This window comes from Phascolarctos cinereus, unplaced genomic scaffold (genome assembly GCF_003287225.1).
Source record: "Phascolarctos cinereus isolate Bilbo 61053 unplaced genomic scaffold, phaCin_HiC Scaffold_1;HRSCAF=81, whole genome shotgun sequence".
In the NCBI taxonomy this organism is placed as follows: Eukaryota; Metazoa; Chordata; class Mammalia; order Diprotodontia; family Phascolarctidae; genus Phascolarctos; species Phascolarctos cinereus.
Window position 1 is genome coordinate 246,379 of NW_027555514.1, and position 15,314 is coordinate 261,692.

The window sequence follows — 15,314 nt, forward strand, 5'->3', positions numbered from 1 at the left end:
CAGGGGGTGTGGCAGAGAAAGGCAGGTGAACTTTGGTCCCAGATCGGGGCTGGAAGCCACAGCGCCCACAGCGCTGCGCCGCCGGGCTGTGCGACCTCGGGCCGCCGGCCGAGCTGCTGCACCCCGCCTCGGATAACTGGACGAACTGCGCCCCCCCACCCCCCAACGCTGCTCTAGTCTCGGACAACCGTACGGCTGCCCCGAGCCGAGTCTGATCCTGGGCCGCTGCCTGAACCCCAGACCCTCGGACAGCGCAGTGCCGCCCCCGTAACCCCCAGCCAGCCCAAGGCCCTGCCCGTGGTTCCGCCCATGCCGCTCCAGACCCCAGCCCCGCCCTGCGGGACGCCCAAGGGAGCCGAGGCTCCGCAGCCACAGCCTCAACCACAGCAGGAGGGGGGAGAAGAGCGGCGGGACGCAGGCTCCGTTTCTGCGCAGGAGCGGCTCAGCCCGCGGGACGGGCAAGAGGGCGCAGGCGCGAGCGCGGACGCAGACGCGGAAAAGTGCGCGGGCACGTCCGAGCCGCGGAGGCGCGCGGGCGAGGCCTCGGCGGAGGCGGAGAGCTCGGTGTGGCAGTGGCTGCTGCTGGCCGCGCTGCGGCCCTGGCGGCAGCCCCCGAACTACAGCCAAGCCGCTGAGGGGCTGGCTCAGGCCCCGCTCCTGCCCCCGAGCCCGGCTCGCGCTCCCGCCGCCGCCGCGCGCTGTTGTCATGGAGGATCCAAGATGGCGGCGGTGGCGTACACGCGCGGGCGGCGCGAGATCAACCAGTACTTCAGTGTGAGCAGCGCCAAGGGGCTCGCGCTGGCCGCCGTACTGCTGCTGGCCGCCGGTCACGCGGCGCTGCGCCACTATCCGGGTGAGCGGGACCGCTGGGCGAGCGGGCGGGCCACCGAGGGCGGGCGGGCCGGGACTCCCAGTGCGCGTGCGCGGCCGAGCGAGCTCGCCCTCCCGCCCCGGCGCGCGTGCGCGGCCGCGGGAAAACCACCCCCAGCCTCACTCTCTGAGCCTCGCCATGGACCTAATGCGCGTGCGCAAAGCGCGAGCTCATCCTCCCGCCCCAGCACGCGTGTGCGGCAGCGCGCTCCCCACCTTTTTCCTCGCGTGCGCGCACGTAGCCCGCGTCCCTGCCTCCCTCTCTCCTCTCACCCTCTTGCTCCACCTGCTGTCCACAGCGATCGTCTACACAGGCTCCTGATGTTTTGGCTGCCAGCCCTCATCCTCTCCCTTGACCCCATTGACCGCCCGCTTTTCTCCCTAGGTTTGCTGGATGCTCCAGAGTGACCAGTGGTCTCCTCTTGGTTCTCTCCGCAGCCTTGGCCACTCTTGGTCACTCCTCCTGGACACTCTTCTCCCTAGGTTTGCTGGCCCTGGTTCTTCTGTCCAGAGTGCCCTCTCCAAAGTGACCAGTGGCCTCGTAAGTGGTCAGACCCAAGGTCTCCCTCTCCTCCTGGACACTGTCTTCTCCCTAGGTTTGCTGGACTCTCCTCTGTCCGGGTTCTCCTTCAGACCACGCCCTTTGACTGAAGGTGTCCTTCAGGTTCTGTTCTGGGTCCTCTTCTCTTTTCCCTCTAGACTACTTCCCTTGGTGATCTCAGCTCCTATGGATCTAGTTATCATCTAGTGATTCTCATCTACCTTTCCTGGCCCAGTTTCTCTGCTGACCTCCATTCTCTCATCTTAAACTCAATAGGTCTAAAGTAAAACTCTTTGTCTTTCCCCAAACCCTCCCTGCCTCTTCCCTTTCCTGTTACTGTAGAGGGCACTGCCATCCTCCCAGACCCTAGATCCAATATGGTGCCAAGGCGTGTTCTGTCTATGAGACAGCTTACCTCTCTCCCCTTTCCCACCACTCTTGCTGCAGGTCTAGTTCAGGTCCTTAGCACCTTTTGACTAATTGGTCTTCCTCATTCTAATCTCCTCTTCTCTTAAAGCCAGGGTTTAGCCATGTCATTCCCCTCTTCAAGAAGCTTCACTTGTTCCATCTTGCCTTCAAGATAAAAGAAATTTTTCTGGTCAGTATTTAAAGCCCTTTGCAGTCTGACTCCATCCTGCCTTCCCAGACTTAATGAACATTATGTTTCTTAGCACACTCTCTGTTTCCCCTAAACGGACCCTTTGGCCATTCCCCATAGCAGTTAGTTACCAAGTATTTTTATTAAAGACTCACTGTGTCCCAGACACTGTGCTAAGCATGAAGATACAAAGACTGAAGCAAACCAAGCCCTTCTGTTACATGACAGTCCATCTCTCCCCTGGGTGCCTCTGCCAGACTGTTCCCTACAAAACTCTCCCTTTCCTCTATTTAGGGATCCCACGCAAATTTTCTTCTGATTTGGGGATTTCTGGCAGCTTTTTAATTTGAATTGGGTAGACCAAGTGAAACCTCCCATTCAGGGTGGTTCAGTAAAATTTCGTCTTTTCTTTTTAGTTTATGATGAGTTCAAATCTTTCCTGAGACGCTTTGTAGCAGGGTGACCCTGGACAAGTCACTTAACCACTGTTTGCCTCAGTCTCCTCAAGTGTAAAATGGGGATGAGAATGGCCCCTCCCTCTCAGAGTTGTTGGGAGAATCATATGAGATAATCTTTATGTAATGCTTGGCAAGCCTTGAAGCACTGTAGAAATGAGCTCCAGCAACAACATTATTAGAGGTCACTTGCCCAGAATAAGCCTTTTGTTGCAACCTAATTTCTTGCAGTGGACAAGATGTGGTAGTGACTAGTCTGGCAGTTGCTCTTCCAGGCTCTGCTTTGGGGGCAGTCCTATTGAGCAGCTGCTTCTGACCCTCTGTGAGTGCAGTAAAACCCAGGCCAAAAATGAGGGGCTTAAGAATCATGCTGTTGGGGGCAGCTAGGTGGTGCAATGGATGGAGCTCTGGCCCTGAAGTCAGGAGGACCTGAGCTCAAATCCAGCCTCAGACACTTGACACTTATTAGCTGTGTGACCCTGGACAAGTCACTTAACCCCAATTGCCTCACCAAAAAGCAATCAATCAATCAATAAGTAAGTAAGTAAAAGAATCATGCTGTCAACTGGATTTGAATGTGACTTTCCGACTTCATGGTAGGGTGTTTCCTCATTCGTCCTTATTTGGTAGTGGACCAGGAGTCCAGCAAAGGTGAAGAGGGGCTGCTAGCCCTTATTAGTATGTGAAGAACTTACTGATGCCGAGCAGACCCTTTCCCACGTCAAAGGCGGAAAACTGCCCACTAGTGTGGACAGTTGGGCCAGTACTTGTGCCCTTTGCATTGATTTTGCTGTGGCCATGGCCTCAGTTCATTGGGTAATTGCTAGCCCTTCAATCCCACCTTGCCTTGACAGGCAGCCCCTATCCCTCTGTGGTGGGCAGGCTTCAGGAAGGTGTGTGACCCAGAGAGTTTCCCAGGGTTTGTGCATGGATGTGATAAATCGTGATTGGTGGTTAACTTAATTTGGTATTTAGACCCCAGTTCATTGACATGATACAAGTGACTTCTAACAAGACAGAAGTTGTTTTGGAGCATGGATTTCTTTGGCTTTCCTTCTTTAGGGTTAGGTAAATAAATCTTTGGATAGGTTACTATAATATCTGTTTGGGTTTGGGTTTGTGTGTTCTAACTACCAAAACTTAGTACATTAAGTTAAACTATTGGAACTATAGATGGGCTTGAAATTCTGGAGTTTCATTTGCCTCATTGCCTGTTCTGTTCATGATCTGCAAGTAGAGTTATTCCCTTGGACAGATGGGTATAACAGACAAATCCTTTCGTGACCTTCCTCCAAAATGTTAGTTCTTCATTTGTCATGCTTTTAATTTAGATTTTCTTTTACTTTTAAAATTGATGATAGTTTTGGCTTAGGAATTTCTTGTAGAAATACAGGAAGAAAGAAACCTTTAGACCAGATTTTCTTGTTATGAAAAAGACTGTGTTAGCCTGGTATACATAAGATCTATCTAAGATAGCAACCCAGAATTGGGCTGTCACTCACAACTTCTGGTAGAGTTAAGTGTCTGATGTGTGGTGTATTGGACTGAGATTTAAGCCAAGTAGAATCGTTATCTCACAGCTTCTGGTTCTTGGGCAGCTTTGCATGCTCCCTCCTCCTCTTCCCTTCCAGGCCCAGGTTATCATCTGTTTGCATTGTCTGTCTGACATGACATATTGTCCACCCAACCACAAGCCATAGTCTGGACAGAGGTCATTCATTCTTCATCAGCTCTGGTTTTCCAGGATGGCTGGTTTGGTGAAATTCTGGTCCGGGATGCTCTCCAACTTTCACAGGCCAAATGCAACCTGTACATTGTCCTCCACAGACAGGAGTGTCTGGAGGATGGTACCATCCCCACTGGGCATCCCTACTTCACCTCTGGCTAAAGATGGCGTCTGAGACCTACCTCCACCAGAACGCTGGTCATTGGTGTTTGGTTTGGCAATGGCAGCGCACGAAATAAAGACAACTGCAAGATGACCCTTCGTTAGAGAGTAATAAGTAATAAGAGCTGTACCATTCATAGGCCACTGCTGTAAATACGAGCTCCTCTGTTAGGACTCTCCGTGGGAGATCCTAGGCCAAAGGCCGCACATGGGCCTATGGCTGAAGAGATGGAATCATAGCAATACTAACACTATCCTTTGAAACAGACCAGAAGGCAAAAGGAATTGCTATGAATTGCTGTAAGGGTTCACATCCTACCTCTGACCTGTGCTGGCTTGGGGACCCGCTTGATGGGTGTCCCAGACAGCTTTTGAGTGTGGAAAGTGTCGAGCAACCGCAGATCTCCATGGGTAGAAGCTTGATCGTGATGTGTGTGTGTGTGTGTGTGTGTGTGTGTTGTGTGTGTGTATACGTACGTATGTACACGTGTGTGTAAAGAGGTCCAGTGACCACCACCATAATTCAGACCTGCGTGGCTGCCTTAGAACATCCAGAGTCTCCCTTCTCCACCCCTTAGACTCAGCTCTGACCATGGCACCTTTCTGCCCAAAACATCCAGTGGCTTCTTACTGTCTCTATGATAAAATGCAAAACACCTTAGCCCTGAAGCAGGAGTTCTTAAGCAGGGATCCATGAACTTGTTGGGTTTTTCAAAATATTCTGATAACAGTATTTCAATATAATTGTTCTCCTATGTAATGCCTTCAGTTTTTTTGTTAATTTAAATTATAATTAATATCACTATATAAATAATAATAAAAATAATAGTAGCTAGTATTTATATAGTGTCTATGTGCCATATCATTTCATTTGATCTTCACAACAACTCTAGGAGGTGGGTACTTTTTATAGTTGAGGAAACTGAGACAGGTAGAGGTGAAGTGAGTTACCCAAGGATCTCCTGGCTGGTAAGTATCTAAGGCAGGATTTGAACTCAGGTCTTCCTGACTCTGGGCACTGTGGTGCCCCCTGATTTAAAACCATGATTCTGAGAAGGGGCCCTAGAGTCTATAACACAGAAAAGGTGGTCTCAAGGCTATCACAGCTTGGTTCCCATCCCCTTCATTTCTAGCCTTAATTCCTCAGTCCCTTGCATGTGCCCCCATACTCAGCTGGCCATGTCCCCTGTCAGCATGTCTAGGGTGCGAGCCCCCTCTGCCCCACCTCCAGCTTGAGTTCAGGAATTTGCTTTCCCAGTTGTGTTCATGGTTTGTTTCTTCTGGTCTGGATGCACATTGTGACCCTCAATGAAGTGTCAGCTCTTGGGAAAACTTCATTTTCTCTGTGTCTTCAGCATCCAGGATTTAATTTTTTAAATGGAGTTGAGGGATAGGGCAGGGAGAATAGCCTGGTCGCTGACCTCTCTTTGTTTTCTATCTGACGGTTCTAGGCCATGATTCCTGTGAACACCTTCTCTCAAGTGGCAGATTTCTTGGAGAGAAAGTTTGGCAGCCTCATAGCTGTATGATGCACAAATATAAAGTCAGGTAAAGCTCTTGTTTTTAAATATTTTGTTTATTTTCATGCCCTAAGACAGAGGGTAGAGGGAGAACAGGAAAGCCTTTGGCCCCTGGTTCAAATCTTGGCTTTGAGGAAACACTTATGGCCCATGGGTTTTTGAGACTGATATTTCAGATGTTTGGGGCCCTTGACACAGGAAGATGGCCCCAGTCCACAGGTCCTAAAGGGATGTTTTGAGGTCAGCTATGTGTTTCTAGAGCAAAGGGTATGAAGGAATTGTGTGCTACATCCCTCATTTGTAGGTCGGCCCAACGTCAGCATTCATGTGTATCTTTGGCAAGGTTCTCTAAGATAGAGCTTTATGAATTTCACCTTCTTTTAAAGAAAGAGTTATTCCTGTGAAATGTGGCCTCTCCTGCTGGGGCGTTCTGAGCCTGGATTTTGCTGATGGGGCATCTGCTCTAAGGCTGGCCCCAAGAGGGGGAGGCCCTGGATGAGGAGGGCCAAGTGGAGCAGCTCAAAGCTTCCAACCCAGCCAAGTAATGAGAAGAGTAACATGCTGATTTTTTAAAATGTGGCATTTAAAAAGTTCAAGAGACGTAATTTAATCATCTTATTAATAATGCCAGCATGCTTATTAATAAAAGGATGGTCATTTGACCTCTCGTGGCAGTGGGCTCACAGTTTATATCCCCTTGGAAAAGTGGGTATTCCTGAGGGTTAACAATTAATGAGAACATGAATATTACAATGAAAAGCTGGGCTATATTACAATGAGGGTTTTGGGGTACGTGACTTGGATCGCTCAAATCTTGGTCAAAGAAATTTATCAGTTTTCATATGACCTGTCTGACAAAAGGGAGGATCCACATTTTCCCAGACCTGTCCGAGTAAATGCAGTAATCAAGAAGGCACCTGTCAGCCTAAATTTAGAATTTCTTTTACTCTGTGATTAGATCTCAGCCATCCTGGCTGAGTACAGTCTTTGAGAGCCATTCTCCATCCTGGTTCATTTCTGGATGAGGAAGAAGAAAAGGGGAAGAACCTGGTCCTAATTTGGTAATTAATCATTAATAAAAGAAATAATCATTAAAATAATCATTGAATCTTTTTGTTGCAGTGAAGCAAAGAACTGCCTCATAGATAAACATATTGCTTTTATTGGGGACTCCAGAATCCGTCAGTTATTTTATTCTTTTGTAAAAATAATTAATCCTCAATTCAAAGAAGAAGGAAATAAGGTAAGAGTGTCGTATTCTGTAGCTTCAGAATATTTGTCTTTAGAAAGATGACCATCTGAGGAATTATGGGGCCTGTGTGTGCATGTCCTCTTGCATCCAGAGTAGAGGTTGATCAGTCTTTGTTCTTAGGAAAGTTGAATAAATTACCCAGTGGTATGATGAAATGCGTTTTTCATGCCAAGTCCAAAGAATCAATCATTCAGACAGTCAGTCAGTAAACACTTATTAAGGGCCTGCCATGTGCTAGGCAGCTGGAAGACTCAGTTGATAGAGCTTGGGCAGGAAGACCTGAGTTCAAATCCTGCCTCAGATACTCACTAGCTGTGTGACCCTGGGCAAGTCTGTTAATCTCTGTTTGCCTTAATACACTGGAGAAGGCAATGGCAAACCACTCCAGTGTCTTTGCCAAGAAAACCCCACAGACAGCATTAATGTGCTGTGGTCCACAGGGGTCACAGAATATCAGACAAGACAGAAGAACAAGTGCTGGGGATACAGAGAGGCAAAAGACAGGCCCTGCCCTCAAGGAGCTCCCAGTCTAACGGGGGAGACAGTGCAAGGAGAAACAGGAAATGAGAGAGGGAAGGCTCGGGAATTCAGATGGGCCTGAAAGGCAGCCAAGGACACTGGGTGTCGGCATGGAGGAGGGAGAGCATTCCAGTGATGGCAGACAGCCAGGAGGCCAGGGTCACTGGGTCAAAGAGCACATGTTGGGGTTAAGACTGTCAGAAGACTGGAAAGGTAGGAGGGGAGAGGCTGTATTTGATCCCAGAGGTGGTAGGGAACTCCAAGGGCTGACATGCTCAGGCCTGTACTTTAAGATATATTTGGGTGGAGAATAGGTTGGAGAAGGGAGAGACAGGAGGTAGACAGACTCACCTTCAGGTGATTGTAATCATCCAGGTGTGAGGTGATGAGGGCCTGCTCCAGGGCTGTGGCAGCGTCGAAAGAGAGAAGGGGTTATTTTCAAGAGATGTGGAACCATATTGAATATTGCAGAGGGGGGGAGAGTGAAGAGTCCAGGAGGACACCCATGTTGTGAGCCTGAGGGACTGGAAGGAGGGGGTGCCCTCTTCAGTGACAGAAGGGAGGAGGCAGGGAGGGTTTAGGGAGAAAGATGGTGAATTCTGTTTTGGACCTGTTGAGTTTAAGATGTTACTGGACATCCAGTTCAAGATGTCTGGGAGGCATTTGAAGATGGGAGACTGGGGCAGGACAGGCAGAGGTAAGAATCATCAGCACAGGATGGTCACTGAATCCGTGGGAGCTGATGAGCTCACCAGGTGAGGTAAGGAGTGCAGAGGGAGAGGAGCAGAGGACCCAGAGCGGATTCTGAGGCACATCTAGGGTTGGAGGGCATGTTCTGGAGAAGGATCGGTCAGAGAGGGAGGAGAACCAGGAGAGAGGGGTGGAGGGGAGCAGAGGGTGACCTGAAAACCTAGAGGGAAGAGGGAATCCAGGAGGGGAGAGTGATCAGCCGTTTCAGAGGCCGCAGAGAGATCAAGGAGAATGAGGGTTGACAGAGGGCTGTTGGATGTGGCCACTGAGAGATCATGGAAGGTTTCAGTGGAATGGAGTCATCAGAAGCTGGGTTGTAAGGGGTTGACAGAAGGGTGAGAGGAGAGGAAATGGAGGCCTCTAGCATAGACGTCTTTCAAGGACAGAAGAGACACAGGATAATAGTTAGCAGGTATGGAAGGACCAAGGGAAAGGTTTGTGAGGATGGAGATATGGGTGTGTTTGCAGACAGTGGGGAAGGAGCCAATAGAGACAGACAGATTGAAAATAAGAGTGGGCCATGATGGGGGAGAGGGGTAGTCTGTTGGAGGTGGGAGGGGATCCCATGTGCAGGTAGAGAGGTTGGCCTTGGCTGGGCTCACAGGAGACAGGTGCAGGAGGCATCTGAGGGATGGGAGACGTGTCAGACCAATGTCTGTGTTGACAGAATAAATAGAAAGTGGTTTGAAAGGGGGAGGAGATTGGGAATTAGGGGTCATGGAGAAACTGCTCCCTAAAGGACCAGAGGGGCTATGATCTAGACTTGGGCGATGGGCAATGGAGTGTCCATGGTCAGGACCCTCTTCTCAGAGACACTCTCTTCCATTTTGTGACCCCTCTCTACTCCATCTCTTTGGCTAGGTCATCTCCCATTCCTCTCCTTAACTGTGGGAGCTCCCAGATCTCTGTTCTAAGCCCTCTTCTCTCTGTATTCTTTCTCCACTTCCCTCATTGTATAATCCAAATCTGGACAGAGGCCTGAGGAAGAGGAGACAGGGAAAGTGTGTTCAGCTCAGTAGAGAGAGTGGTGTCATCAAAGCCCAGAGAAGAGGAAAAAGGGGTGGTCAGCAATGCCAGGTGCTGCTGAGAGGTCAGGAAGGGTGAGGACTGAGGAAAGACCATTCGTCTGGGCACATTAGAGACCACTGGTGACTTTGCAGGGAACAGTTTCAATCGAGTGATGAAGGGGGAAGGGGTTGAGCCCATGGGATTAAGGTTAGTGAAAATAAGACAGAAGAAATGAGTGTAAGCAGGTTTTTTTCTAGGAGTTAGGCTGAGAGAGAAGAGAATTACTGGACAATGGCTCGAGGGGGTAGTTGGTTCTAGCGAAGGGTTTGGAGGGTGAGAGAGAGGGTTGGGGAGGAACCTGTATATTGGGAGAGGGGATGGTTAAGGGGCTAATCACTGAAGAAGACGGCACGGCTGGGGATCAAGGGTACATGTAGATGGGAGGGTCTTGACAAAGAGAAGGGCCACCTACTCCGGGATCTAGATCGGAGAAAGGAGAGAGTCAGCTTGATGGACTTGAATAAAGAGAGGAGAGGCAATTTACATCAAGTTATTTTCTCAGTAAATGAGAAGTGAGGTCCTGAGCTAGGGAGACCATGTGGGAGGCTCTGAAGTGAGTGAGTGAGGGATTTGGTAGAGGGAGGGGAAAGAGGAAGAGGGAGAGGGAGGGAGGATGGCAGGGTGGCAGAGCAGTCCTTAGCACAGGGAGGGCCCCGTTGAAGTTGGGTGATAGAATGAGTCCCATCAGCATGGTGCTGAGACCCCCTCTAGCTCCATTCACCAGCCTGTGAGGAAAGGTTGAGGAAGCCAATAATGGTGGGAGAAGGAAGGGGTTGGCTGCCACATCGGAAACGAGGAAGAACAACTAGGAGAGAGTCTAGCAGCCATTAAGGGAATGAGCGCTTCCTCTTACCCCTGACTAGGAGTGGTGGTGGTGATCATTGGGCAGCTGGGTGGTGCAGCAAGACTCATCTTCCTGAGTTCAAATGTGAGCTCAGACACTTCCTAGCTGTGTGACCCTGGGCAAGTTGCTTCACCCTTTTTGCCTCAGTTTCCTTATCTATGAAATGAACTGGAGAAGGAAATGGCAGACCCCTCCAGTATCTTTGCCATGATAACCCCAAGTGGGGTCACCAAGAGTCAAACATGATGGAAACGACTAAACAGCAAAAAGGCTGTTCCCCCTGACCAAGAGTTAGAGCCCCCCAAGGCCTTGCTGCTCTCAAAGATCACAAGAGCAACACCTGATGAGTAATTTATCTATCTACCTGTAGCAATGGGTGTGGGCATTAAGCCTCCTTGGCAGTTGGGTCCAAGCAGCTTGGCTTCCCTAGTCATTAAGATCCAGGACAGTGTGAGGGGCAGAAGGAGGAAGGAGGCTTGGTAGAAGATTCAAGGTTCAAGAGGAGGGTTTTCAGGGAGAAAAATATTAATCTAGATGTTAATGAAGTTCCCCGAGGTAAAGACAGACAGTGATGGGTTACCCCAAGAGGTGCCTCCTCAGTCACCTGGGGCTGTTTCCCCAGAAGAGTTGTCTTTAGGAAGCCTTTTGTAGTGTGTACCAACTGTTTCCCATTACGCCCATGCCCCGCCCCCACCACATGCACAGGCACGTTCAGTCAGTGCTCAGGGTGGTGACTGCAGCGTCCTGTCCTTCCCATCCGCCACTTCTCCATGGAGAAGGGAATGCGTTACCCCATCAGTTTTCCAAAACTTGGGAAACAAGGGATTGGAATCTGGCCGCCCTCGAGTGTGCTTCTTAGTTAGTGAGCACCGGGTTCTCTTCGTTCGGCATCAGTGTAGGTCACTTCTTAGGGAACAGAAGGAGAGTTGTCGTCACCCCCGCCCCTGGTGCCCAGCGTGTGACGGAAAGGAGCTGCCTAAGCGGTTTTGAATTGGATTGGATGTTGTCCTCAGTGTTCTCAGATCTGAATTCTAGATCCATTCTGGATCCCTCCTGAGATGTTCAGATGCATACCCTAGACTTTTCCTGGGGCTGGTGTCACAGGCTGGTGTAAAACAAAGGCTCGTGCGTGGGGCTCACCCTTTTAAGTGTCCAGCTATAAGTGAGGGACAGTTGGAAGGTCATTTGGGTTATGCAGGCTCTGTAGATGAATGAAAAACTAGCATTTTATTTAAACTGTTTATATTAAAAAGTTAATATTTTCTCTTTTCTCCCTCTCCCTTTCTTTGGCAGCATGAAAACATTCCTTTTGAAGACAGAATATCATCAGTTAAAGTGGTAAGTTTATCACTAAAAGATTTGCCAGTGTTGGTAGTTGAGCCGGAGAAGAACAGTAGAAGGACTGAATAAGCAGAGTTTATTTTTTGTACTCCTGAGTTACTTTGTGGATAGAGGGGGGTCATACCTTTAGAGACCATCTGGTCTTTATCAAAGGAAAACAGCCAGCTTGATGGAGTGCCTCCATCTGTCAGGTTGTAACCCGACCACACCCATACCTGTTAGGTCCCTGAAAGGGTGGGATTCAGCTCCTGACTCTCTGACAGTGTCACTAACCTTGACCTCCCACCCCCTTGCTCCCCATTTGAGTGAAAGCGCCTTGGGGCCAGAGACTGCCCAGTTGTGCTGGTACCCAGGGATTCACGTTGACTGGGCTGACGCCCTCCCTCCAGGTCTCTCAGTCTCCTGCCAGTCAGAGCCCCCGGATGAGGCCTTGACAGGCCAGGTGAGCTGGACTGAGATTTCTGACGCGCATTTGTGTTTCTCTTAGGATTTCCTGTGGTACCCCGAAGTTAATGCTTCCATGAAACAGTGTGTCAAATTGTGGACTGAGGTTGGTATTTAGGGGTTCAGTTAAACCCAGTGTTCCTGCCTTCTCTCGGCAGAGATGGCTGTGAGCGAGGGTCCCGAGGCCGCCTTGGCTTCCCCTCCTCTCCATCTGTCCATTCCAGCAGCAGCAGCTATGCCAGGCTGATGGGCCGGCCAGGGTACTGCCTGCCCGTCAGAGGCCAGCATGGAAGTCCTGAATCTCAGGATGAAATGATTTCTGGCAGCCCCTTCTGAGGTGCTCAGCCCTCTTCATCGTTCTGGTCCCTTCAGTGGGAGTTAGTTGTCTCCCACACAGAGAAGGTGCTCCGCAGGTGGCTGTTAATTTGGATTTTCCCTCTTTAGGAATCTGTTGGAAAGCCCCACATCATCGTCGCGGGAGCTGCCACGGTGAGCACTCGGTGTTATTCTCTGTCGCTTTCTGCCCCGGCCAAAATCGGGGGCCTGTCAGATCGTCTGTCAGATCCAGGTCACTCTTGTAATTCAGATGCCTGAGTGACTCATGGGAAGCCCTCGCTTGTCCTATCACAAGCTGTCTTCCTCCTGTCCACAGGCTGTAATGATCTGAGTCAATAAGGGATTGGTTAGGTGGGAGCGCTTCCTCTTTCCGTGCTGCCAGCTGGTTAACACTGAACTTTCTGGCTCCATCTTTTTAGTGGTCCATAAAGAGCCACAACGGCAGTGAAGAGGCCCTCGCCCAGTATAAGACCAACATCACTTCTCTCGCACCACTTTTAGAGAAATTAGCAAGGACTAGCGATGTTTACTGGGTCTTACAAGGTAAGGCACTGATTTACCAAGATGTGTCACTGATCGACTTTGAGTGAGGAATCATCCTGCTGAGAGGAAAACTGTTGCTTATGAAAATGAGCATTGGGATGAGCTCACCCCCAAGTAATTCTCTAAAGCCAGGGATGTCAGCTTATAGTCAGGGCAGCCTAGTAAATCTCTAGGTGAGGACGACAGGGAGACCCTCACCTCCTTTGGTTGGGGAACCTCTGGGTGCGCCTCTGTTTTAATATGTGGCTATAGACTCTTGGGGGGAATCTTTTGATCTGAAATTCCCATCAGGGTCACAGATTTAGAGAGTGGCCACACACCAAAGGAATACCCACTAGAACCCCTCCGAGTCCCAAGGGAAGGAAGCCCCTTCCACTTTGAGACATCATCCCCCTCCTCTAGGGCCAAGTAGAGCAAGGCTCCGTTCCCCATCCACTCAGAGACAGTTCTGTCCCCCTGTTTCCCCCCAGACTCTTTGCTCCAGAGAAGACAGACAGTTTCAGGAAGAAGAGTAAACCAGGTTCACAGACTGTAGCAGGGACCCCAGAGGGAAGAAGTTTGGGTACCAAACATACTTGCTCAACTCTCCTAGGAACCCTCAGAAATGCTTTGTTTCATGGGCAGATCCCGTCTATGAAGACCTGCTGAGTGAAAACAGGCGGATGATTACCAATGAGAAAATCAATGCTTACAATGAAGCCGCCATCAGCGTTCTCAACGGCAGCTCTAAGAACGCCAAGTCCAGGGTCAAAGTATTCCGTGTTTCCCAGCTCATAGCCCAAGAAACCATCATGGAATCTGTGGATGGCCTCCATCTCCCGGAGTCAAGTCGAGAAACAGTAAGAGCACAGCGACCCCGGTGTCCAGCACGGGAATAGGAGATTGGTCTCTGCCCAAGAGCCCCTGGCCAGCCATGTGTGTCCTGGGGCTTTGTCCACTGCCCTCTGAGGTTTTAGGGGGTAGAGAGGAGCAGTAGGGTCCGCAAGAGAAGAGGAAGGGTCCCTGATGAGCCCCACTCAACCTCATGGGGTGAGGGAAGGTGAGGACGCCACCATGGGCTGGGAGAGATTCCCAACCCACCAGCTGGACATTCTTGGGACCCGGGGCTGCCTTCCAGCCCATATCCTGTGTTTGAAGTGTTTGAGGCCACACATGTTGGGAGGGAGCAGAGAAGGGCTGTGGGCCTGGCATGAGGCAGGGGCTGATTGGGAAGAGGGTGTAGGTCAAATGTTTGACCTCAAGCAGTTAGGCAGCAAGTCCTTGATGGGGTTAGCTCATTGGTTCCTCGCCACAACCCTGGGAGGCTGGTGCTGTTATTTACACATGAGGCAAATGAGGCTGGAGACCGTTCAGTGGCTGAACTGGCTCTTAGCTTGGCCCTCAGTGACTGACTCCTACCCCCAAATGCGCGCTGTGGGAACCCAGGCAGCCTCAGGCACAATCGCCTGGTACTCGGAACCTCAGTTTTCTCCTCTGTTTAGTGAGGCTAACAGTGCACCAGCTGGAATGATAGGGCTCCCCTTCAGCCCCTGGTATCTGGGGATCTCAGTGACCCCCCCACTTGCCCTGTCTCTTCCGGCAGAGCGCCATGATTCTCATGAACGTGTGCTGCAACAAGGTGGTGAGGCCCATCGACGGCTCCTGCTGCCAGCCCCTCGAGGCCCCCACACTCACCCAGAAGCTGGCGGCCGGCTTCTTTGGCCTGTCCATCGCGGGCTGCCTGGTCCTGCACCTCGTGCATCGCCACGGTCACCGGAGGAGCCGGCTGTGCACCGATGTGGAGGCGGGGGAGGAGAAGAAGGCAGCCCCTACACCCCCTGCCTGCCCCTCAGAAGTGGTCCTGCAGTCATGCTGCAAGCTGGGTCTGATCATGGCCTACTTCTACCTGTGCGACCGCGCAGATCTGTTTATGAAAGAGAACAAGTTTTACACCCACTCCTCCTTCTTCACACCCATCATCTATCTCCTGGTTTTAGGAGTGTTTTATAATGAAAATACCAAAGAGGTAGGCGGGGCAGGGAAGACACCAGGTTCCCCTCGAGGGGAGGCCCTCAGAGAGGTCTGGCTGCCTCCAGCTGCCCAGGCTGTGGGTTCAGGGACTAGAAAGGGGCCTAGTCTAAATAAATGTGGGAGATGCTGCACCTTCACATGACAGAGTTCCCTGGGGTCCAGGAGCTCCTGCTGTGCTGGTCCTTGGGCACACAGAGCCCAGGGCCTGGCCCTGCCCTCCTGGAGCTTACCCTCTGTGGGGAGGGGGGTGGTGCTAACTCAGTGAATGAAGCCAAGGACTGTGCCCCAAAGGGTCCAGCCTTGGGAACTGAGTCACATCTTGCTGGGGATCACTG

At 50.8% G+C, this 15,314-nt stretch overlaps 1 protein-coding gene across 3 annotated transcripts in view; it reads left to right on the plus strand.

Moving 5' to 3' along the window:
• Positions 1-35: 35 nt before the first annotated feature.
• Positions 36-15,314, plus strand: part of CASD1 (CAS1 domain sialic acid O acetyltransferase 1) — a 28,728-nt gene continuing 13,449 nt past the window's right edge. Inside the window, exons 1-9 of one of the 3 annotated variants that reach the window (XM_021000006.2) lie at positions 36-853; positions 5,804-5,900; positions 6,995-7,115; positions 11,599-11,643; positions 12,134-12,196; positions 12,535-12,579; positions 12,846-12,969; positions 13,594-13,808; positions 14,552-14,974. In XM_021000006.2, coding sequence (XP_020855665.1) covers positions 310-853; positions 5,804-5,900; positions 6,995-7,115; positions 11,599-11,643; positions 12,134-12,196; positions 12,535-12,579; positions 12,846-12,969; positions 13,594-13,808; positions 14,552-14,974 — 1,677 coding nt within the window. In that variant the 5' untranslated portion in view covers positions 36-309. Of the gene's footprint in view, positions 854-1,064; positions 1,412-5,803; positions 5,901-6,994; positions 7,116-11,598; positions 11,644-12,133; positions 12,197-12,534; positions 12,580-12,845; positions 12,970-13,593; positions 13,809-14,551; positions 14,975-15,314 lie in introns of those variants that run through there. The other 2 variants (XM_021000005.2, XM_078150540.1) reach the window with 2 other exon arrangements.